This window comes from Crotalus tigris, unplaced genomic scaffold (assembly GCF_016545835.1).
Source record: "Crotalus tigris isolate CLP2741 ecotype Arizona unplaced genomic scaffold, ASM1654583v1 scf7180000019070.2622420, whole genome shotgun sequence".
NCBI classification, from domain to species: Eukaryota; Metazoa; Chordata; class Lepidosauria; order Squamata; family Viperidae; genus Crotalus; species Crotalus tigris.
Genome location: NW_024097360.1, coordinates 937,343 through 963,437, shown reverse-complemented (window position 1 = coordinate 963,437; position 26,095 = coordinate 937,343). Strand labels below are relative to the sequence as shown.

General features: G+C 39.2%; 1 protein-coding gene across 14 annotated transcripts in view; it reads left to right on the top strand.

Annotated features, from left to right (window-relative positions):
• The window catches only part of PLCB4 (phospholipase C beta 4), a 195,962-nt gene extending 175,189 nt beyond the window's left edge, over nucleotides 1-20,773 (top strand). For 5 of the 14 annotated variants that reach the window (XM_039359416.1, XM_039359412.1, XM_039359415.1 and 2 more), the window contains 7 exons: nucleotides 1,033-1,108; nucleotides 3,662-3,837; nucleotides 4,154-4,255; nucleotides 9,601-9,658; nucleotides 11,978-12,064; nucleotides 13,817-13,853; nucleotides 18,131-20,773. In XM_039359416.1, the coding sequence (XP_039215350.1) occupies nucleotides 1,033-1,108; nucleotides 3,662-3,837; nucleotides 4,154-4,255; nucleotides 9,601-9,658; nucleotides 11,978-12,064; nucleotides 13,817-13,853; nucleotides 18,131-18,477 (883 nt within the window). In that variant the 3' untranslated portion in view covers nucleotides 18,478-20,773. The other 9 variants (XM_039359417.1, XM_039359418.1, XR_005558646.1 and 6 more) reach the window with 9 other exon arrangements.
• Nucleotides 20,774-26,095: the final 5,322 nt, after the last annotated feature.

Below are 26,095 nucleotides of genomic sequence, written 5' to 3'. Positions count from 1 at the left end.
CAAAAAAACCCAAGTTACTCATAATAAAAGCCGGTACACATTTGCTCATATATCTGTCTTCATATGGAAGCCAACATCTCATCAAGTGTCTTTTGGTTCTGTTGACGCAAATAGTTCGGATAATGTATTTAAAGCCTATGGAATACAGTATGAAGTGTAGTTGCCAATGGATAGTGTATTTTTCATGTAAGCTTCATTGGTCTAACCAGGTTAACTGATCAGGTCAACATCTGAATATTAATTGAAAAAACAAAAATCTACTTGCTATTACAATCAGCGCTTTTTTTGTGTGGACACTATAAAGGCAATGCTTCCTCTCATCAAAATTAGCATGACTTGCCTGGATTCTTTCTGATAGATGAAACACCAGACTAATAATATGAGTAAAGCTGTGATGGGCAGCCAGAAGCTTTAAAATTAAATGGCTGAAATACAACAAGATCAAGATGTGATTTTAATATTGTTCCCTGGGATTTTGTAAGATACGAGGTGAGGAGGCCAAAATCTTGCAATAGTCAACACCCTTTCAAGATTTGGATCATACATCACCATCACTATCATCATCGTTGCTGCAACAATACATCTGCATACAATATTCTGTATAGAATATTTCACAATAAATCTGAAAAAGCTGCTGATCCCAGAATTACACATTATGGAGTGAAAGCACCAGACAGGGTTACCTCCATTTGTAATTCTCTTTATCGGATGAATTAGTAAGATTGCTTAAAGTATTGTGTTAGATGCTCAGGATGTATGTTTTCAAGTACTCTTATGTGTTAAAAATAAATATGGATGCTTATTAATACTTGTACAGATTGCCAACTGGGACCAGCCCCCTGACCAAGACAGGGTTCTTATACTTCCACAGATAAATGCTTGTCTGTTCTTTTCTTGAAAACCTTCATAATGGTGGCAGACTCAACTTACATTTATAAGCATTTTTCAAGCTTTGGTTCATCTTCTGAGGTTTCTTTGAAAAAAATAATTTGAAATGCTTACTTGAAATATTTCTGTTTTATTTTTGTTTAGAGGAAATAATTGTCTTGAGATGAAAAAAGAAACAGAATGTAAAGTTCAGATGTTAACGTCTGATCATAAATCAAAGGTAAGAGCAAAAGGAGCCCATTTAATAATGTATTTAAGTACATGACTGTCATATAGTGAGAGTCGTTTCTAGAAGTCAGAAATATGTTTTGTTCTCCAGGAAATAAGAACAAAGACTGCAGGTTCTTAGGACTACTTTGGAAAAAAAAGTGAGAGGGCAAGGCAGCAAATAAAACTGGAATAAAACTACTTAACCCCACATTGCTTGAATTCCTTACTGTTAGATCTGACAGCACACATTCATACTATGCTGATCAAGCACCTCCATTTATATACAAGTATTTTCTTTATACTCATAGATTTGTTTAGCTAAAATTGGAATTACACATAGCACAGTCTAAAACAGTGTTTTTCAAACTTGCTGGCTGGGGAATTCCAGGAATTGAAGTCCACACATCTTAAAGTTAATACTGGTCTAAATTATTCCACATTCCATTAAAAGGGCCACCATGACAGGTTCTACTTTAACGTTTCCCCATTTTTTTCTGGATATACTTTTGTACATCATCTCTGCTTTTAATTTGGGGGAGTGGGCAGGGGCATAGAAAAGAAGGATTAAGGTTAAGAGCTGTAGTGGCACAGTGGTTAGAATTGCAGTATTGCAGGCTAATTCTGCCGACTGCCGATTCTTACCAGCTCAAGATTGAGTCAGCCTTCCATCCTTTCTAGGTTGGTAAAATGAGGACCCAGATTGTTGGGGACAATAGGGTGACTCTGTAAACCGCTTAAAGAGGGCTGTAAATCACTGTGAAGCTGTATATAAGTCTATTGCTATTAAGAACAGAAACAAAATCAGATGGAAATGGCCCGAGGGACTGTTTAGAAAAGATCTGGGTGAACACAGTGGTTAAGTGTTGTTGAAATCGAGAAGAGATAAATCAATAGAAAGAACCCGGCACAATAAGAGAAATATCAAAAAAAGCTATTGCTGGAAGGAAAATAAAAAAAATTATAAAAGCAAGGAGAAGGGGGGGGGGACCCAATCTTCTGAAAACAGGAATGGCAGTTAAAGGGAAGCTGACAGAGTCAAAAGAGGTCCCAAGGGAAGGCTTGTATACTGTGGTGGAGAAGAACAGAGCAGCCACATGGGGTGGTACATTGCATAGCAAACTGGTTAAGGATCCACATTTAAGAGCATGTAAAAAGCAGAATAAGGAAAGGCAATCGAGGCAGAAGGTATCCCAAGTCTAAGCAGAACAGGGGGCCAGCAACTTCATTGGAGGGTTCCTGTTGTCAGACTTCCTATGTGGTGAGAGACTAAAACACAAACTAGGAGCTATGAGAGCAACAGATGTCATTAGAACTGCAATTGCTGCCTTCGCTACAGCCACAACCGTTGCCATTAGAGAGAAATGGTTTGTTGACAGGCTGGGAGAAGAATTGATGGGAGTGTAATAGACAAGTCAGTAATGGCTTTGGAACATGTTTCCTAGGGCTGAGTTCTGTTCACCTGTTTTCAGTGCTGCCGTTGCTGTGAATTTGGATGGTTTATGAGATGGATTATAGAAACAATTGAAATGATTCCTAAGTGGTGACAGAAGAGCCATATCGGATGAAAGAACTTTGAATGATAGGCCCAAAACCAAGAATGACATGTGGTGCTTCTTCCAAGCTGAGTTCTTTATTGTTTCACACCTATAGACAAAATCGTGCCAGACTGAGCACTCTACTATCTGTATCTACAATATATTCTGTAAATTATGAGGGAGGGGCTGCCTTCACCCTCTTTCCCTTATACATAATATCTGGATTGAGTTGCCTCTTTGGAATGTGTCTCTTTCTCTGGGAATCCATCTCCATACTATATTCCATCACATCAAACTGGATAATGGACTGCAGTTGGTCTTCTTGTCACTTTCAGTGGAGGGTGAGGAGAAGGCTGTTGGTGGAGGCTGTTGGTACCCAGCTTATCCAGACAACAATAGATAATGGGTGTGTGCCAATTTATATGCCTCGTGGGCATGGGGTAGAGCTGCCCATCTATAATTTAACAAAACCTTCCTGAGGTAAGACATGAGAGAGGGAATGTAGACCTCCACCTTGTATGGTGGACAGCTAGGGGGCAAGATCTCAACTTCAAAGTACTAGTGTGTGGGAGGAGAGAATCTGGGGGAAGGGTTTGTAGTATTCTTTGAGCCCTTATACTAGGAGCTGACTTCCTTATGTCGGTGGCCCTTCCTAATTGGCTGAATGTGGGTTGACGTTACAGCCAATCAGTGTTTGGAGGGATATTTCCTATGGTTCAGGCATTGTTAACATGTTTTGTAACATAATGTTTTATTTTCCAGCCACTCATTTTTTTTCAACACTTGACTGGGCCTTGGGTGTCTATTAGCCAGAAGTGACCAGTGTTTTGGGATTCCCACAACATGGGCAAACAGGGAAAAGTGCTTTAACGATCAGTTGATTCAGGGAACATTGGGATTAGTATAGTCTCAAGTTTCTGGGTTGACATAAAACATGGATTTAGCATGACTCTTAACGGCACCTCCTGCATTGTCCACCTTAAAAAGTCATGAAGAGAAAATACTGATCCAACTTTTCTTCTTCAAAGGTGAAGGAAATTGTGGCGCAGCACACCAAAGAGTGGTCCGAGATGATCAACACCCACAGCGCAGAAGAGCAAGAAATGCGTGATCTGCACCTTAGCCAGCAGTGTGAACTACTGAAGAAGCTGTTAATTAATGTGCATGAACAGCAGACACAACAACTGAAGCTTTCCCATGACAGGTCAGTATAATAATATACTGTTATTCTATTGTTTGTTCACTTGGAAATGGTTGAATTTAGCCCAATGTGGGAATGTAGGAGATGAAAGCATTTCTTATCACTATCCAGGCTCACCTAATAAAAAAAAATCCTGTCAGCTGACCATTATTTTAAAAAAGGTGCAGCCATTTCTCTGCTAGTGCTGAGAATAATCTGATGTCGGTTATATAAACATAATGACTGGCTGATCAAAACAAAGGGAATATAATCCTCAGTCTAGAATGTTTAAAATGGTAATTTAGATGCCAGGATTTTCTCTTTCTTTTCTTTTTTTTAGAGAAAGTAAAGAAATGCGTGCCAACCAAGCAAAAATTTCAATGGAAAACAGTAAAGCCATAAGCCAAGATAAATCTATCAAAAACAAAGCTGAAAGAGAAAGGTACGTAATTGCTGTGCTGATTATAGAATAAATTTTCATAGGGAAGATTCATGGGCTACTTTCTTTAATTTGTGTAGAGAAAATTGCCTTCCCAATAAATCATTATTGCTTAATACAGTTGGAACCCACCTCAAAAATGTAATGTGAATTCCATTATATTCAAGTAACATTCCAATAAATAATTGGCTGAAGGTTTCCGGGGTTATTTTGTCCTGGGGAGAGAGGAGCATTCCTGTATTTCTAAAGTATATGTACTTTTGCAAATATTGGAATTCTTCCAAGTGAAAATACAGGAGGAGACATTCAAGATGCCGAGGTGGCGCAGCAGTTAGAGTGCAGTACTGCAGGCCACTTTAGCTGACTGTGTTCAGCAGGTCAGCGGTTCAAATCTTACCGGCTCAAGGTTGACTCAGCCTTCCATCCTTCCGAGGTAGGTAAAATGAGGACCCAGATTGTTGGGGGCAATGTAAATATATATTATATATATATATATATATATATATAATATATATATATATAGGTCTTTGGTTGTTCGGGTTTTCTCCCGCGTAAAATTGGAAGTGTCTTGGCAACGTTTCGACGAAGTCACATTCGTCATCTTCAGGCTGGTGTTTTTAGCTTCTTGCTTTGAGCAGCAATGTGTGGTTTTAGCTGTTTCTTCCTTTTAACTGCCAGTGAGGGTATGAACTGATTGGATGGGAGCTTGGCTGTGTTCTGATTGGGTGGAGGTGTGTTCTGAATGGTTAGGGGCTTGGCTGTGCTCTGATTGGCTGGGGGAGTGTTCTGTTTGGTTGTGCTCAGGTTAGTCTGAGTTGCAGAGGGGTTTAAGATTTTGGGGTTAGGGAGTCGTTTGTCAATAAGGGCAGGTTTCCAAATGGCTGGTAGGCGGGAGGTATCATCTCGCTTGTTCATGCTGTGTGGGCGTTTTTCTATCTCGATGGCTTCTCTGATTATTCTGTTATTAAAATGTTCACTTTTGGCAATGGTTCTGGTATTTTTAAAGTCAATTTCATGTCCTGTGGCTTTAAGGTGTTGGACCAGGGAAGATGTTGGTTCCTCTTTTTTGACTGAGTTCTTATGTTCTTCAATGCGTGCACTTATTCTTCTGTTGGTTTGTCCGATGTATGTGGTGGGACAAGTGGTGCATGGGATTTCGTATACTCCTTGATTTTCTAATTCAATTTTATCTTTGGGGTTTCTAAGGATGGTGGATATTTTTCTGTTTGTGCAGAATGCTGTTTTGATGTTGTGTTTATGAAGGATCTTACTGATTCTGTCTGTGGTGCCTTTTATGTATGGGAGGAGGGCTTTGCCGTTTTCTTGTTCTTTGTCTTGGATTTTGGTGGGGGTTTCTTTTTGGATTAGGTTTGTAATCTTATTTCTATGGAATCCATTGGATGTTAGTACATTGGTGAGAGTGTGTAGTTCGGGTTTTAGGTGTTGTTCGTCAGCTAAGCGTTTTGTTCTGGAGATGAGTGTCTTGGCTACAGAGTTGATCTGTGCTGGGTGGTGGTGTGAGAGAGCGTGCAGATAGCGGTTTGTGTGTGTTTTCTTCTGGTAGATGGTGTGTCCTAGGGAGCCATTGGATTTCTTGTAGACTAAGACATCCAGGAAGGGAAGTTGGTTGTTAGCTTCTGTTTCCATGGTGAACTGTATTTTGGGGTGTAGGCTGTTGAGGTGTGTGAGGAAGTTGTCCAGTTTTTCTTTCCCATGTGGCCAGATTATGAAGGTGTCGTCTACGTATCTGAGCCAGAGTTTGGGTTTGTGATCCGATTTTTCTAGAGCTTGGGTTTCAAAGTGTTCCATGTAGAGGTTGGCAATGACAGGTGAGAGGGGTGATCCCATGGGTGCTCCTTCTGTTTGTTTGTATTTTTGTCCGTTATAGATGAAGTATGTGTTGGATAGGCAGTGGTTGGTCAGATCTAAGATGTGTTTGGGGGGGTTATATTTGTTTTGAATAGCTGTCAAGGCTTCTTTGATAGGCACTTGGGTGAAGAGGGATATGACATCGAAGCTCACTAGTAGGTCGCTGGGCTGTAAGTTTTGTTTCTTTATGATCTCTATAAACTGGAATGAGTTTTTTACGTGTGAGGTGATGGATTCTGCATAGGGCTGTAGTTGTTTGGCGAGAAATTTGGCTAGGTTTTGTAGAGGTGAGCCTATGGAGCTGACTATAGGTCTGAGTGGGGTTCCTTCTTTGTGTATCTTGGGGAGACCATAGAGTTTAGGGCATCTGGATGATTTCTCTCTGGGAATGATTCTTTGCTGGATCTCTTCGCTAATGGGGGAGGCTTTTATCTTGGTTCTGGTGGTTTTTTCCAGGTAGGTGGTGGGATCTGTATTTAGGGGTTTGTATGTGGAGTCTTGGAGTAGGTTGGTTAATTTGGTTTGGTAGTCAGATGTGTTCATAACCACCGTGGCGTTGCCCTTGTCTGCTGGTAGGATTATTATGCTGGTGTCTTCTTTCAGGTTACGTAGTGCTGTCTGTTCCTCTTTGGGTAAGTTGCTTTTGGGTGGCTTGCTGGTGCAGAGGATGTTGGTGATTTTGAGTCTGATTTTGTTAGCGTCATCGGGGTTGATTTTGGTCAGGCTGGTTTCAACTCCACATATAATGGTTTCAGTGGGGATGTGTTTGGGAGCGACTGCAAAGTTGAATCCTTTGGAAAGGACATTGGTTTCGGCTTTGGTGAGGATCCTATCTGAGATGTTATGCACTGTTTGTTTCATGTGTGGCTGTGAGGGAGGAGGGGTTTGTTTCTGGCGTTCTTGTAGTCTTCGGAGTTTGTTGGTGTGTGTATCTGTCTTGAGGGTGGTCTGTGTTTCGGCTCTCCATCCAATCAGTTCATACCCTCACTGGCAGTTAAAAGGAAGAAACAGCTAAAACCACACATTGCTGCTCAAAGCAAGAAGCTAAAACCACCAGCCTGAAGATGACGAATGTGACTTCGTCGAAACGTTGCCAAGACACTTCCAATTTTACGCGGGAGAAAACCCGAACAACCAAAGACCTATATATATATATATATATATATATATATATATATATATATATATATATATATATATATATATTTAGGTTTTGCTAACAAAGAATAAAGAGAGAATGGTATAGCTATTTCGAGTTCCTTTAACTCTCATCAGCCAAACTTACTCTTCTGAGATTCGAACCTGGGCTATCTGCATGTTAGGCAGATGTTATAACCTCTAAGCCACGGGTTCTCTCCCACTCTGTTAGCTATCAGGAGAGAGACAGGGGGAGGAGATTTTTACCTTGAATGAACACCCTGTCAGCCCAAATATGGGAGAAAGAAATCTTCTTTCTTTTCTTTTCTTTTGCCTGTATCAGCTCAATCTAGAGCCATCCACAAGCAGCAGTCACTAACTGCGACATCATTTTACATTTTTTTAGGTTTTGCTAACAAAGAATAAAGAGAGAATGGTATAGCTATTTCGAGTTCCTTTAACTCTCATCAGCCAAACTTACTCTTCTGAGATTCGAACCTGGGCTATCTGCATGTTAGGCAGATGTTATAACCTCTAAGCCACGGGTTCTCTCCCACTCTGTTAGCTATCAGGAAAGAGACAGGGGGAGGAGATTGCTTACTGGTGTACACCGCTTAGAGAGTGCTTGCACTTAAAGCGGTATATAAGTCTCATAAATAAATAAATAAATAAATAAATAAGATACGTGGGCTCTTAAGATAAATGAAAGGTTTTTAAATAAAGATACAATACCAGAATGAAATCAGAGGCCCAATAAAGCCTTATTAATTTCCTTAAGCATAGCTATCTCCACTTCCATATGCATCCCTTGAACCCGCTCAACTAGATCTAGCCAAAGCCCTAGCTAAGGTGATGAGAGAAATGTGGTCTAGACACAGAAACAACTGCTTTCTTTGCTTCACTCAATTCTATTCAATGACTTGTTGCTAGGCAGATTCATAGATAGGTATTTTGTGCTCTTGAGTTTAGGTACTGGAGAAATGAGCCCTTTCTACGATTATCAGAATCTTTCAGCATGCTATTACACAAGCATGCTTTGCAAAACCCAAGTTTCTAAAGAAAGGGGGCTCTTTAGAAACCTGGATTTTTGCAAAGCATGCTTGTGTAATGGGAACTGCTGAAGGTGTAGCCTCTTTAACGTTGCATAAGCAATATTACTCCAACACTTCACTGGAATATAAACTGTGACTTTTCTACATCTCATACGGCATTCTTTGGAGATGCAAAAGCCAAAGAACCATTAAAATACCGTGGGATATTAATAAACAGATGGGCTTTAGCAGAATCACTCACTCACTCAATCTTTGTTATGGTCGCAGACCAGCAAATAAAACCATTAAAACAACAATAATAGTAAGAAATAAAAATAAAAGACGGACTTAATAATATATTGCGATTGGTGTTGGATTTACTGTGGGCAATTAAAGTTTGCCTAATTTCACATACAGCATAGCAGAATCACCACTGTTGTGCAGTTGAAAATCCAACTTTAAAAAAAAATCTTTTGGTTCATTTAAATGTCATGCCATCTGGAATAATGTAGGGTAAATTCACTGGTGCCCTAAATATCTATATCCATACTTTTTGGGATCTTTTGAGCTATTGGCACACATTCTTTCTATAGTACCCAAACTTTATTCATAACATCTTTCCATACCTTTCACATCAACTTTCCTTTTATCAGCTTTAAACCCAGTTAACACATACAAGGTAAGGTGACAACATTTGTCTCTGAGACTGGGCCTATCAGGAATAAAGGTTGACTTGTATGCTTTGATTTAACTTTGCCAGTGCTGTCTATATTTCAGCCTTGGATTCCTCTTCATTTTGTTGCTTGCTGTTTAGGTCTGTTGGATGTTTTTTCCTCTCTTCTACATGATTAATTTCAGATCTAACTAAAGAAACCAAATCTACAGTTTAATACTAATGATATAAATGATTGGTTTATTCCCTTGGTAGACTAGATAGTTTGGTCTGTTATTTTTAGTCTATTTGTTTTATTTCACTTATTTTATACTGTTGTTTTATCTTCTGTACTATATTGCCATAGCTGATACTTATTGCTGTAATACTAATAAAGCTATAATTCATATTGTTAGATCTCAGAGTTAGAAAGCATTTCGGTTTTCTGTGAATAATACCTATATTTTTGTTATCGGTCACTTATTGTGAACCTTAACTTTTTATTTCTGGAATGATTGTAATTTGATATATTTTATACTGGTCTACAACTGAAGTCCAGGAGGAGGAGGAGAGCTCTTAGCTCTTTTTCTCAATGACATTTTGATGTGTAATACAACTAATATTACGTATAACACTAGTAATAAATATATCATTCATAGGCGGGTGAGGGAGCTGAATAGCAGTAATACAAAGAAGTTTCTGGAAGAAAGAAAACGGGTGAGTAGTTAATCATCTGAAATATCATAAACTTTTTTAAAAAAATCTGTGAATTGTTTTCCAAGAACTGATGAAACTGAGTAGATTGAAAGACGGAAGGTAGAGCGAAAATAGGAACTGCTCATGAAATAAACACAATAAAGCATTTTTAGAAGTTGTGACTTGAAAAAAGGAATATTTGAGGGCTTTGGGTCCAGTCTAATGTATTCACACAGAAAAGGTTATCTGTGACTAACTAAAGTCTGAAGGCAGATAATCTGTCTTTTTTTTTTTTTCCTGTCTTGGTTCTATTGGATATTCATGTGTCTTTTATCAGATATTTGCTTTTCTCTAAGTGCTTTCCTAATTTAGAAATTTCTCTCCCCGAATATAATATATGTGTTCTATATTTCATACTCTTCATTAGGTAATTTTTAATTTCACATTGTGAAATACAGAAATATACAGGTCTCAATTTGAATTTTGATTTGTGGATATGTTCAGAAAATGCACATTGGTTAAATTTGTATCAAGAGAGGAACAGAACGGACTTCTCCCTACCCTTTGTTGCTGTTGATTTCCCTGAGAACACTGTTAACTGAAAGTACCTGAATAGGAATGTCTCAGAAGGAAGGCTGAAATAAGTGAACTGTTGTTGTAGATCAGGGGTCTTCGAACTTGGCTCTTTTATGACTTGTGGACTTCAACTCCCAGAATTCCTCAGCCAGGCACGCTGGCTGAGGAATTCTGGGAGTTGAAGTCCACAAGTCATAAAAGGGCCAAGTTTGAAGACCCCTGTTGTAGACAATTGCATGTAGAATAGCAGCTTTGGTTTGAATCCAGCCCCAGCAATCTCATCTGTATGCATCCTGTTTTGAGGCATATTCTAAACATTCTAAAACTTATTATATATATTATTATTGTGATTTTTATTATTATTATTAATTATTTTATAAATTGCAAATGTTATTTTTAAAATATTTGTTAAATAATCCTATATTCAGTTCTGGGAAGTCGGGGGGGGGTGGGGTGGTTGGGGAGGGGGGGGTGGATTTTTATTTGTAAAACTTTTGAAAAATTTCAATAAAAAAAAAAAAAAAAAACATTCTAAAACTTGAAATTTGTACAGATTAAAAAGATGAAGACACCAAATTCAATATAAGAGTCTCTCGACTAGTGCTCTTTTTGTTTCACAAATATTTTTAGAAATTGGAAGAGACTGGTTTATATAGATAATACTCCTCCTTATCCAATAAGTAAGTGATGAATCTAGTTTACACTGTTTGCATTGGTCAGACAGGTGATCAGTTTCTTACGCTTAATTCCTACCATGAAAATTATTGATACAAAAATAAAAATATGCAAACTCACAATCCTCCTCCCCACCACCCCAAAATTCAGCCGTCATTTTCTTATTATTTTCCCATTCCAGCTTTGGAATGTTAGTTGTGCTGAGATAGGACACAGCACCCTGCATGAACTTAACCTGTTTGCTTGGTTTATGATTTAGGGCAGTGTTTCTCAACCTTGACAATTTTAAGGCATGTGGACTTCAACTCCCAGAATTCCACAGCCAGCATTGCTGGCTGTAGAATTCTGGGAGTTGAAGTCCACATACCTTAAAATTGTCAAGGTTGAGAAACACTGATTTAGGGTATTGTGAGGACACAAACAAATGGTTCATCAAATAATTGCATTGAACTTGTTATGTGTTCAATGGCACCAGGTGTTGTATATATAATGATGTGGAACATTTGTAGCCTATGCGGTGACATGACCAAGCCTTTTTAGTGCCTTTGTCAGAAAGCAACATAAGCCTAATGAGGTGCACAGTTTAGCTATGTTGAGCCCCGTACTGAGGTCATTTCCAGAAGAGATACCTCTTAGAGGAACATTGAAATCCTCATAAGAATCAGAGTTTTCCTTTGGATCCATTCTATCAGTCTGAAGAATTAAGATGTTCTATAGAATGGAATGGATGCTAATATACGCACCCCATATAGGTGTCTCACTCAAATTTTCTTGGGAATGTTCTCTCTAGCAAAATAGCAATTTTTATATATAGTAGAGCTAAAAACATAGAGTACCTCAAATGAAAGAGTCACTTCTTAATGCATTTCCTCAAGATAAAGATAGACTTCATTTAATTGTAGAATGCTCACATCACATGAAGGAGAGCACAGGAAGTTCCTTATTATCCTTTTTTTTTCTTTTTTTCTTTTTCTCCTTTTGGCATTATGTCCCCTTATTCCTAAGCAACATTTTGGGGAGAACTACTTTTAAAAACCCATATAACCCAAAAGCATGTTTCATTTTCCCCTTTTCTGGTTTTGCTTACAGTTGGCAATGAAGCAATCAAAGGAAATGGATCAGTTGAAGAAAGTCCAACTTGAGCATCTAGAAATTTTGGAGAAACAAAATGAGCAGGTAACCAACACCTGGCTGTAAAAGGAAAGAGAATCTGGGAGCTGTGACCTATTATCTGGTTATTGATTTATTTGGGGCAAGGAACTTATGACTTATTTGGATCATATGAGTATCAGACTGGAGACTGCCCTGTGCATCACTTATAATTTATAGACCATGCCAATGTATGAACCAGTACTAAGAATGCAAGTCTATGAATTCCAAATATGCATTTTTAAGTTTGATTCTAAAGCAATATGTTATCTGTAGCCTAAAAGTGAAGTTTTGAACTGTGCCTGTGAAGATGTCATTTTCTGACCCAAGAAAGAACCCCAGCAGCTGCTTGCTGAAACTAAAAGAGACTTGCTTATCATTGGAAGCCAATCTTGTACAAAGCAGACATTTAGATAGAAGTGAAATTGTATCCCCACAATCTTTTTCAATATCCTCATTTGACGTATGTGATACTTCCTTAGTAGAAGCAAAGCCAATCTACAAGAATCTCCACTGCTGCTTCTAGTATTGCTACTGTGATAGACAAAGGAGAAGCAGCCTGGTGCTCTTCAGATGTTACGGATTTCAGAGTCACAGCTAATATGGACAATGGCTAGGAATGATCAGAATTTTTGTCTAGAACATCTGGGACATGGCAGATTGCCTACTTAAATTTAAATGTAGTTACTGGTAAGTTTTGCTATAGAAAAGTGGTTTTTGTCAGTTCAGTTATTGTGAAAACCATGGTAAGTGATCAAGGAAAGATAAAAGATCAGTTTTAACCTGTTTTGCTGAATTGTCTATGGTGCAAATAAATTACATTAATTTCTTTAAGTTAGGATATAAAAACACTGTAGGTTTGTCTAAAATCAGAATCTCTAGAAGCTACACTAGGTTCGATTGAGCAATAAGTCCTGTTTTCTGTTATATTCCATTATAAGTAGGGGCGCAGTGAGTGAGCATCTGCTAGTTTGGCCTAATGGTTATGGGTTGGCCTAGCAACAGGGAAACCTGGATTCTAGTCCTAACTCAGGGACGAAAACTTCTGGTTGGCCTTAGGCCCATCACTCTCTCAATTTTAGGAAGAAGGAAATGGCAAACCTTTTCCAAAAATATTGCCTATAAAACTGCATAACTGCATAAAGTTGTTAGGAGTTAACTGGGACTCAAAGATGATATAGCACAGGTGTCAAACTCGATCGCATCACGTGATGTATCATGATGTTTTTTGCCTTTACGGAGCTGGGGTGGGCGTGGCCTGCGCATGACGCATCCGGCCCACGAGCCGCCAGTTTGACACTCCTGTGATATAGATAAATAGATGGGTATAATGCATTAACTGCTTTTCACAACTTTATCATTTCTGCTATAATTTTGAAACTTACTTCTCCATCATTTCCTTCATTACTGACACACTCAAAAACTATTTACTGGTTTGATTTTTCCCCCCTCTCATTTAACTCAACTTTATCAAGCAAAGTAAAATTAGTGAATTGCACTAGAAATCTGTACCTTGATTAATTAATAATGAAAGAAAGAGAAATGCATCACATTTTTAATGGGTATACCTATTATCCATTAAAGATTTGATGCGTTTCTCTTTCTTTCATTTTGAAAACAAGATGAAACTAGAGAAAGCCAGACCCAGACTAGAGTAGACTAGACTAGAAGAAAATAAGTCTTTTTCTTGCATTTATGTTGTTGTCATCTCACTTTTCATTCAGTTTATTTGCTTCATTGTGTTGCTGAATTTTGACGTTATTATTTTTATACAAACAGCTTTTGAAATCCTGCCATGCAGTCTCTCAAATTCAAGGTAGGATTTATGTATTCTGAGCAAGCTACTACTACTTTATAGATATCAATTGATGACTGATCCATATTGGCTTGATTTAGAATCAATTTGGTACTTGCAAAGGATCCCAGTTTCCAACAGTTCTGTTGACGTGCATTGTATTGCCTTGTATACACACTACTAGAGGCCCCCAAAAGCTGGAATTGTATTTGTGGGCTTTAGGTTTCACAGATAGCTAGTTTCTTATAAAATACATCTCTTAGTTTTTGTGTGTGTGGAGTCTTATTCATGTCTAGGTTTCATACAAAACAATTTTGCCCATAATTATGAATCCTCTAAACCAATGGTTCTCAACCTTCCTAATGCCGCAACCCTTTAGTACAGTTCCTCATGTTGTGGTGACCCCCAACTCCCCATCCAGCTGGCTGGGGGATATCAAAAACTTGACCCAAAAAAAAGGAAAAAATATAGGTAGTCCTCGACTTACAACAATTCGCTTAGTGACTGTTTGAAGTTACAACAGCACTGAAAAAGCGAATTATGATCATTTTTCACACTTATAATTGTTGCAGCATCCCCAGGGTCATGTGATTTACATTTGGATGCTTGACAACTGATTCATACTTATGACGTTCACAGTGTCCCAGGGTCACGTGATCAATGGCCAGGGGGCATGGCCAGCTGATCACAGGTTGCAGAGTGCCTGTGGGGGGGGGGAATCTGTGGGTCTCTGGGATGAGATTGGGGTGGGTGCCTGCCTTCCTTCCCTCCCTTCTCTCCCTTTGTCTCTTCCTTCCTTCTTTTCTTCTTTTCCTTCACCTCCCTCTTAGTCTCTTCCTCCTTCCCTCCTTCCCTCCCTCTCCCATTGTCCCTTCCTTCCTTCTTCCTTTCCTTCACCTCCCTTAGTCTCTTCCTCCTTCCCTCCCTCTTTCCCATTGTCCCTTCCTTTTCTCCTTCCTTTCCTTCACTTCCTTCTTAGTCTCTTCCTCCTTCCCTCCCTCTCTCCCATTGTCCCTTCCTTCTTTCCTGACTTTCCTTCACCTCCCTCTTAGTCCCTTCCTTCCTTCCTTCCTTCCTTTCTTTCTTCCTTCCTTCCTTCCTTCCTTCCTTCCTTCCTTCCTTCCTTCCTTCCTTCCCTTTGTCCCTTCCTTCCTTCCCTCCCTTCCATTGTTCCTTCCTTCCTTCCCTCTCTTATTGTCCCTTCCTTCCCTCCCTCTTCGTCCCTTCCTTCCTCCCCCCCTCTGTGCCCAGGAAGGGACAAGGGGAGGGGGACAGGCTGCCAGAGGCAGAGCTCCGCCCAGCTCACTTGCTCAGCTTCACCAGAAAACATGCCACTTGCTAAGTTAGCAGAAGCCCCAGGATCAGCGCCGGGCTACAGCTGATTCGCGCTTCTGCTAAATTAGCAAGCAGCATGTTTTCTAGCAAAGCTCGAGCAAGTTTGCTGGGCAGGAGCCAAGAAGAACTGCTACAGCTGACCTGCTTCTTGGCTGTTCTGCAAAAGCGCGGATCAGCTGTAGAGGTTCGCCTTGATCCTGGACAAGAGGGAAGGAAGGAAGGACTGAAGGGACAAGGGGAAAGAGGGAGGGAAGGAGGGACAAAGAGGGAGGCGAAGGAAAGGAAGGGAGGGAGGGAGGGAGGGAGGGAGGAAGGAAGGGACAAGGGGAGAGAGGGAGGGAAGGAGGGACAAGAGGGAGGCGAAGGAAAGGAAGGAAGGAAGGAAGGAAGGAAGGAAGGAAGGAAGGAAGGGACAATGGGAGAGGGAGGGAAGGAGGAAGAGACCAAGAGGGAGGGAAGGAAAGGAAGTTCCAGCCAGCAGAGGCTTGGCAGCCCGGCTACCAAGGAACAGAAGAGCGCAAAGCCAAGGAGAAGAAAGTGGCGGTTTCCTCCCAAAGGGGGCTCCTTTTCTCCACCCCTTCCCTGGGTTTGTGGGGAATTTCTCGTCACCAACGCTGACAGGTGCTCCTTCGAGCCCGCTGCAAGCTTTCTCGCCCCCTTTGCTTCCCCCCCTGCTTTCGTGAGGATTGTGGCGCCCTTGGGAAGCTGATCGTGCTTTGAAGCTTAGGAGAGGAGGAGGAGTCCCTTCCTTCTTCACTCCCTCTCTCCCTGTCAAGCCCCAGCGGGATCGACATGAACGGGCAGAGGAGGAGTCAAGGACGGGTGGGATGGCAAAGGAGACCGGCGGCCATCGCCAGACCTCCCGGCTGACAAGCGCAAGTTCGGGGGTCGCCAGCTGATGGGCGCAGGAGTTGGGTGCTGCGGCTGCCTCCCCTTCGCTGACCTGCGTGCACAAGAAGAAGTCAATCCGGTTGCTGCACAATGAGTCTCTGGGGAGGGCAGGGCCTTGCTCTGCGCCTGCGCTCTTCATGCACCCCCTGCAGGGCACATTTGGTAGAGTTCGTGCAGACTGCCGCCAAGCAGTGTATTTTCCACAAACAAGTGAGGTGGAGTGGAGGGGAGGGAGGGAGAGAAGGCGGTTGACAAGTCCTGCCTAAGACCATCGGAAATATGTGTTTTCCGATGGTCTTAGGCAACCCCTGTGAAAAGCTCATGCGACCCCCAAAAGGGTCGCGACCCATAGGTTGAGAACCGCTGCTCTAAACATAGGCAACATATATGACTGACAATTCTATATACTGAGTAAGTGTGTGCATAAAAATGGACTGTCAGTTCATTTAAAGTAGGCAAATCTCACTTTTTGTTGAAAAATAAATCAAATATATTGGGGGAGGTGGGGGGAGACCGTCTAGCTGCAGAAGTAAGTTTTTCAGGGACTCTTCAGTCATCACATTTTTAAGGAAATGTGTTGACATTTTTGCTTGCAAATGTCATCCAGTTTCATCAACAATTTCATTTGCCCATATTTCACATCTGACTTGAGTCCTGGCCAAAATGGACAACTTCTGATTTAGACCGAGTAGAAAAGGCTACTTTTTGAAGCTTGAACTAAAACATTAAAACTGGCAAGTAGTTAGAACATTGTAGAGTCAGTTTTGATGCAGCAGTCCCAGGCTACAAACTGGGAGACTGAGTTTTACTACCATGTTAACACAAAGCCAGCTGGTTGACCTTGGGCCAGTCAGTCTCAGTCTCTCTCAGCTTAGGAAGGAGGCAAGGACAAATCACTTCGGAAACTGTAGGAACTTATACAGACTGTTGCCCAGAGTCAATGCTAATTTGAAAGGACCAAAAATTAAAAAAAAAATGCCATTTTGTATGCCCAGCACTAGTGAATGTTATAACGTTGGTACAAAAACATTTGCCCCATTGAGATTTCTCTGGTTTTGTTGTCATAATTTCCAGAATACTTTTATGGTATCTGAAGCATGCGATCGAATTATAAATGATTTATATAAATAGTAATTGCCCCCTTTTTTTGGAACCATTGTTTAAAACAGTGCACAATCTGTCTTACAATAGGGCTCCGAGAAATAAAGGGGGAGCTCCTGTTTTTCAAATCAGATCAGTCTGGTTTAGACAATAGGGATGAACAGATGAATAAAGCAAAGAGAAAATCATTGTAATATAGAGACTTAACTCTCAGGAGCTGTCAATTGTTCATGGGAAAAAATGCTACCAGATACATCATGCGACTGAAATAGTTTCGAGGCAGGCAGGTAATATCACCCTTACTGATTTTATTAACGTTATTAATACAATAAAAAGGGAAATTTGTGGGGGGGAAACAGAATAACCGTAGCACTGTCCGGTTCATGCTTTTCCAGAAATCAAGTTAGTGGACTAAACTGCTAACATATTCTTTCCAACTTAAAAATAGGTCAAGATCCTGGCTCATTTGGAGTTGTAGCATGCCAGTTTTGTATCTACTGATTGTTTTCTGAAAGGAGACCAAAACTGTGCAGTATGCTGGCAAAAGAGAAAAGGACATGGGAAAAATTATGAAGTAGCATTCCTGAACACACACACAAAAAGGAACATAAAACTTGCTATTGGACTTGGATATAGGCAGTGAGGTTCAAGACAAATATTCAGATACGTGAACTAGGAGATTATTCTGCCAAGGGTGGGACTCTTTCACTTCTTGCTTACCTGTGCCACCTTGACAAAAGCAGTAGCCAGTTGGGTCCTCAAGTTAATGTGATTTCCCATGATGTCATGAAACTGTGGACCCTCAGAGCCTGTAAAGTGTACCTGGCAATGTCATAGAATAATTGGGCTGCCCACTGCAAGAAATGATGCTTGGATCCTGCCTAATTTGTTAGTTTTAATTTGGACCACAATTAAATAATACTTTTGGATGCTAAACCATTTGTGCCCTTTCCATCTCTATTCTATCCAAGGTGGTGAAAATCATGCCCACAAGAAACTCCATCTTCAAGCAGTTCCTGAAGCCCTGCTTTACTTAGTCATTGAATGGCTTTTAGATGGAGGATCTCTGAATTCATTTGGAAAAAATCAGCTGTTGAATTATGTCACAATGGCCAGTATTTCAAAGGAGGTTGTACTTTTCTGTCAATGCATTGTGCTCCAGCTTTGGGCTTTTTCGATTATGTTTTGGCTTGAAATGGCATTCATTTGCCCTTTCTGGTTGTTTTCCAGAAAGAACCATATTTATAGCATCTGCTCTAAATACTTAGATTTGTATTTGATCGGTGAAGAATTATATTTGCCTAGTATAAATAAATAGTCCAGACTTGATTTATCCAGTATCTCTTTGCCCATTCTGAAGCTGCGGGAAGCACCACAGAATATTGAATGGCTCCCTTATGTTTCCCCTTTGATTCGTGGGGTGATTCTGAACGTTGGTCCTTTTTTCACTCCGTAACACAGAAGTGCAGCGCCAACAACCTAGACTGTCTCATTCTTCTCCCACATCCACATTCAGTCATGCTAACAGCCCAATTCTCCTGCTTTGCAGGCCAAGGAGATGCAGCAGATGGTGAAGCTAGAGGCAGAGATGGACCGCAGGCCTGCAACAGTGGTATAAAGCTCCAATGCACAAACTGAAGTCTGAGGCCATCTGATATATATATATATATATAGAGAGAGAGAGAGAGAGAGATTGTCTTTGCAATGATACTAAACTGAAGTTTGGAAGATGGGATCTTTTCTGCTTGGGGTCATGTAGCAAATCTCTGCTGAAGAGCTTGGATTTTGGGGGGGAGGGGGAGGGGAGAAATACTGTACTTTATTTTTCCAAATAAGACTTTCCTTCTCAGAAGAAAGCGTATGATTTTAAAATCCAAGAGTACTGCCCTTAACACGATGGCAGTCTTTATTTGAATTATAAACGCAACACTTATTTTTGTCCTTGAAAAGGTTTAGTCGTGTTTGACTCGCCTTCGTATTTTATATTACTTTTTGCCTGGGCTTCCTTGACTTTGGAAAGACCACTAACTCTCCTATAATTTCCCAGAATCAATCTGCCTCCTGAAACAAGAACCGCTGAAGAATATTTCATAAGATTTCCCCTGCCCTCCAAAAGAAAACTACCTTGTAATACATTTGATAGCATCAGTGACTATCTTTCTATGAAATTTCGATTTTGCCATGAGGACTGCTTGGACTAAAATGTTACCAAATGAAGTATTGCAATGTAGAGTCCATCTTTTCCAGAAGTTGTTTCTCCATTCTGTTCCATTCCTCTAGTTCTTCATGTTTTCCTTCCAATGATGGGTCTGCATTATATGGACATTTGTTATGCCCAGTCCTAATAGGGTTGTTTTAGAGGATATCCTATCTCTTTGTCTGTATCTGTGGATTATTTTTTCCTCCAAAAATATTTTATACTCTATAAACCTTGACAATGTATAATGCCATTTTGGCTGCATAGAAACAGGCTCCGTAGAGATATAACGTATATCAGAATACAGTATTGGGAAACTCTCACCTATAAACTTTGTAGACTAGATAAACGTTCATTATTGAAGCTGGGCGAGTTATTTCTGTGTTCAGAATGTCATCATCAGCAAGTGCCATGCTGGACTGGATACGTCTGAATTTTAAATGGTATTTTTTGTAAAATCCTGTTGAAAGGATTGCAAGGTAGCAAAAGACTGTTCCTGTGCCATATTGAGTTATGATGCTGTAGTTAAATAAAAATATGAAGGAATTGTATTTTAGGCATTCTAACCAGAGTTTACAGACTACCTAAAGGTTGCATTTCAATTAACTTGTCACCAATCCCAAATACTACTGTTTTTGTGTTCTAAAATTTAAATAGATTTTGGGGGGAGGGTGTTCTGTGATAATGTAAAGTATTTATACAGATTCAGTCACAATCTTGTGGAAAAATCACATTCCTGTAGCAACATTAGCAGTAGTGAACAAAACCTCTGCTTGCATGTGTTAACAAACACCAGTTCTGACCAGTTGAATATTGTATGGCCACCCAGTCATTCTCTTACTGGTAAATAAATACAGAAACAATGTATAAAACAGAATATTTGACTAACAAAATATCAGTATAAATTACACACACACATACACACACACACACACACACACACACACGGATATATATATATATATATATATATATTTGTGTATATGAAGTATGTGGGCATTCTTACAGGTCAAGTTGAAAAAATTATGTTAATTTAATTTTACACACTATATTTATGCAGATTTTCAGACTTTCATATGAGGAAATTATCCTTTTTATGTCTATTAGATAGCCAAATAATTTGCCACAGTATTAATGTGCACGTTCTCAAAGCCCACTGTAGTTACAATGCAGAACAGTGCACGTCAACCTTCTGCTTGGAAGTCTCCATGTTACCAACATAAGCAAGACTACGGGAAACGGGTAGTTTAGAACAAAATCAGATAACCGATTTCAGTAATAGTACTGATCATGTTGTTGTATATGCGTGTACAAACTGATTCAAAATATTCCTAAAAATGACATATGGAGATAATTATGTAATTGTTCTGAGATACAACTTTCAGATTCTCTAATAAAAACCCCTGACACAAAGTTAGTATCTGTTCTTGTAGATCAAATTATTATGGGGTGTGTGTGTGTGTTTGTGTGACTGAGTGTGTGTATTAAAACATCTTCCTCATGCAAATATTTGATTTTTTCAGCCTAAGCTGCTTTGACATCCTTATGGTTTTAAACTATATTCTTTTAACATGTTACAGATGTCTCGCTAAAGAAAACTAGCTGGTTTTACCTATTTTTTATGGAAAACCTATTAATACTGCTGAATCCTATTTGAAAAATACAATAAAAACAATTTTTATACTCAATTACACCAGTAACATCCTTTTCTTGATGCTAACTCTGCATCCACAAGTACTTACTATGTGGCACATACATGGATCATTTTCCCTCCTTAATTTCTTCAGCCTTTTCTCAATCTTCATTTCTATTGTGTTACATAGCAGCTGTCTTTGTGACAATTAACACTGCCCTGGTCAAGCTTTAACAATTCTGAAACAAGTGACACTCTCTGACTCCCATTGTGAGATCACTGTCAACATGTTTTATATTGTATTTTGATGTGAGTCACTAAAAGTCATGCTTTATTGTGGCAGCATAAAAATATGTTTAATAAATGTTTCCTCTGTACGATTGCCACACATGTTAGATTAAGGGACTGAAGATCTCACATTCTACAATAATGGTGTGATCAGCAAGTGTTTTCTGTCTTCCTAATTCAAATTTAGTTCCTGTTTTTAATAGGCTATATTTTCTTATGCCAAGGATCAAATCCTCAAATCGTTGTGCATTCCTCAAGTACCTCTTCCAGAAATAGAATTCAGCCCATTATATAAGCATGGTTTCATGATGTTCATATGTATATATTCATTTTACAATGCAGGAATTTTCTGTTTAGTTCAGTGGTTCTTTGTGGCTTGGCAGCCCAGCTGGAGGGCAGAGGGGATCTGGGCTTTGTGAACAGTGGTCCAGCAAGCAAATGCACATGCAGCTCGATTGCAAGTTGAGATGCACATGCATACGTGTGCATGCTGGTCTTCCGCTCGCATGAGATGAGGTACGCACACACGTATACACTGATCCACTGCTTGCTCAAGTTGAGCTGCACATGCCCACGTGTGTGTCGGCCCATGGCCCAGTTGTGAATAGGCCACGGGCCAGTAATAAGCCACAACCCGGGGGTTGGGGACCCCTGGTTTAGATGAAGCCCAATTAAGACTGTTGTCATAGTGCACAGCTCTTCTACTGAAATTTTTTAAGAATTGGATCTGAGCAGCTATTCTTTCTTCTGTCTTCCAAAGCTCCTGGGGAGTTAGGAAGGCCTGCCAAGAATAGGCTGTGGCATTAACTGCTGAGGGACCCAGGAATGTTAGTCACACCATCTGCAATCTTCCATTTTTCTTCTGACTCCCAAGTTCTCACCTCATCTCATCCAGCAACATTTCTGCTCCTTACATTCAGTAGGGTGGGATCACTATGTGCAGAACTCAGATGGAAATGAAATATTTGAAAATTATTCAAAGATACATAGTTAGGAATGCATTGCTACAGACTTGGGAAAAAATAAAACAAAAACATTATACAAGAATTCCAATGTGGTTATCCCCAACAGAAGCTCTGAAATACCCAAACCTAGTGGATATAAATAAGATAATTAGATACAAGGAATTAGTAAATGAACAGGGAAATTTGAAAACAAAACAAGAATTGGAACAAGACATTGGCAGAGAGATTGATTGGTGGACATTTACACAAATTCAATCTAAATATACAGAGGACAAAAAAATTATATGAAATCCAAAAAGAGCCGCAAGAATTGGATAAAATTATACATGGAACAGAAATAAAATTAATTAGCAATTTATACAAATACCTATTGAGATATAAAATGGAAGACGAGGTTGTTAAAGACACAATGATTAGATGGGCAAAAAATTTCGGATATAATATAGAATTGGAGAAATGGGAAAAAATATGGGAAATAAATATAAAATTGACTATGTCGGCAGCATTCAAGGAAAACCAGTTGAAAATGTTTTACAGATGGCATCTTCCACCTGCAAAGCTTGTAAAGATGTTCCAGAATAATTCGTCAACATGTTGGAAATGTAAAAAAGTACATGGAACATATTATCATCTATGGTGGACATGCCCAGTTGCAAAAAAATAGTGGTCTACAATAAGAAAATGGATCCAAGAAATAATAGACCAACCTGTAGACTGGAAACCAGAGATCTTTTTGTTGGGTATTTTAAATAGAAAATATAGTAAAGAAATAGGGTACTTAATTTTACATATAATAACGGCGGCAAGAATAGCATATGCACAGTGCTGGAAAAATGAGAATATACCATCAGAGGAAGAAGTAATAAGAAAAATCCTGGACTGTGCTGAGATGGACAAATTAACAAAAGAGATAAAAGAAAAGGAAGACACAGAGTATTATATAGTATGGAACAAGGTGTATGTCTGGTTGGAGACTAGAAATAATAGAGGAGAATAAATATGGAAAGGTCAAAAGTGAAAATATGTGTACAATCATGTATAATAATAATATGAATTATTCTTAGTAAGAAATAGAACATGAAGAAAGAAAAATGTAAATAAGAAATAATGGGGCTATAAGGACAAATATTTAAAGAAGAATAAGGGGGAAATGTAAATATTAGATTACTGTTATGTAATTGCTATAAAAAAAGGAGGAGTATATATTGTGTGTGTATGTGTGTTATGTTTTGCTTTGTTTTGTTTTGTCTTGTTGGTTAAAAATAAAAATTTATATATAAAAAAAGAAATATTTGAAAATTAGCTTCTGCCTTCCCCTTTATGTAGCTCCACATTTGGAGAGATTAAATGACGTACACTAGCATTCCCGTATCACCCATATCATCACAACAGTTAATATCCTAATCTTAGATAATGCTTCAATTGCAAATATTATTGAATGGTTTAGATATTAATTATCTGCATGTTAAAACAAGCCACATAGTTTCCCAAGGTTCCATCTGCATATTAACACCAAAAATTTAGCCCACTTTATTACACATTCTTTCACTTTGTCTTTCAAATTCCAATAAATTTATACAATGTAGCAATTGCATATTTATTTGTACACAATTTTATTTCAAACTCAGTCTTACAATGCTCAAAAACATTATTTTGTCTACTTTAAATCTTTCCAATACCTATATCCCCCTGCCACCGGTTCTATTGATTCTATTTTACATTCCCCTTGACAAAATTCTAGTATCTCACAATACGTTAGCCATTTTTGTCCATTACTTCTAAACTATAAAATGATTCTTGTGCTAAGATCCACAAAGGTGTTTTTGGACAGAACCTGAGTTTACAGCTATTCCATATTCTCAATAGGCATGTCTAAAATAGTGATTTTTAAAATCCTCATTAATCTTGACTTTATCATACCACAAATATCCATGCCACCCAAATTTCAAGTCATGCCCTGAGTCAAAAGCCAAATGCTGGACAATTTAGGGCTGGTTGAGATATGGAGATAGAAAAATGGCTGTTCTAGAGAGTACACCTATGTTTCTGAAAGGCATAATCCTTTTCAAGAGTATGCATGATCCGAACTTCAAATCATTTAGCTGCTACGGTTTCTAAAGTGGCAATATTACCAAAGACAAATTCCTAATCCACTGAGTTTGGTTTATAAATGCAAACCTTTCAGATGGAGATACAGCAGTCTTGTGAGTGTACAGACCAGGTACTTAATATTTTAAATGTATTATCATTTCCCCAAGTTGCCAGTTTCTGATCTCATATACAGATACATTGTTTTTTTCACCCATCATTGTAGAGACATCGTCCACAAAACGATGCACTCACTGGGAATGCCAGTTAGACTTGCCTTTTCACTCCCATATTGAATCAATCAGTTTGTTGCTCCTTCCCAAACCAGCTTCATTATATTGTTCTTCCTTTTGGTAGAGACCCCGTGTTTGATCTGGTGGCTAAGGCACCAAGGTAGAAACCAGGAGAATGTGAGTTCCAGTCCTGCCTTCTCATGAAAGCCAGCTGGGTGACCTTGTCATTCTCATGCTCTTTCAGCCCAATCCAATTCAGAGTGGGGTTGTTGTGGGGAAAATAGGAGGAGGAAGGAGTATCAGATAATGTTCACTACCTTGGGTTTTTTTAATATAAAAATAATAAAGGTGAGATAATAAACAAACAAACAAACAAAACAGGCATGCTTGTAGTGAAGACGTGTGATTCTTACTACCATCACCATAACCCAGTGTTTCCCAAACTTGACAATTTTAAGGCATGAGGACTTCAACTCCCAGAATTCCACAGCCAGCAACGCTGGCTGTGGAATTCTGGGAGTTGAAGTCCACATGCCTTAAAATTGTCAAGTTTGGGAAACACTGCCATAACCAAATACAGCGATAGTTTTACCTGGCAAAATGATCTAATGCCCAGTGCTTCCAAAGAAACTTAAAAACTACTTCCATTATTGCAGTTTTGCTTGCAATAATGGTAAAAACCCATTCTTTTTGCCACCTTCTGTCTAGAGAAGACATGGAGACTTCCGTTCCACCCTATCAGTTTGGGAAATTACATTGTAAATCACTGCTACCCTTTCAGTCAATAGAAGCCAATAACCTCATAAGAGCTGTGAGCTGTATTCTGGAGCTCTGAATGGAGAGACAAAATTACAGCAGCTGCTCTTTCTTTTCATGAGCCCAAACCTTATCCTGGAACCAACTGCCTAATTCAGAAGTTACCCACTGCAAAAAGCGTAGCGTCTCTCCCTAGTATGTCAGATGTCTGAATGCAGTATCCTAGCAAGGACAGTTGAAGTGGATGCTTTGAAAAATGTGGTATTACCCAGAGAAATCACACAAGAACTCGGAACAATGAGTCCACGATGGCTTAAGCTTTGGAGAAGTGAGAGGCTTCAGGTTCATTCTGCAGGAGGAGAATAAGGAATGAACAAAGAAATTTGCTCCTTCTGATGGCATGTTGGGGGAAAAGAAATCTGGTTAGTCATTTGAATTAGAGGCAGAAAATTCACTTGATCAAGAACTCAGAAAAAATGTCCTATTTCCCAGCCTTCAGGAAAAAAATACATAAGATTTTCTCTTTCATGCCTTCTAAATATTGAAGGTAGTCTAGTTTGGCAGCTGAGTGAATTCCTGATCATTTGGCATCTGCTATTGCTTAGAAAGCATTTTGACAACAGTGAACAAGCTACCTTCAACCTTTGGCAGATCTCTTAAAGACAACTATCTTTCTTCCCCCCCCCCCCCCAACGAACTGCTTTAAAAATTTTAATGACTCAAGTTTTTTCACAGCTTAAATAGTCATTGGAAATCTCAGGTGTATAATATTACAT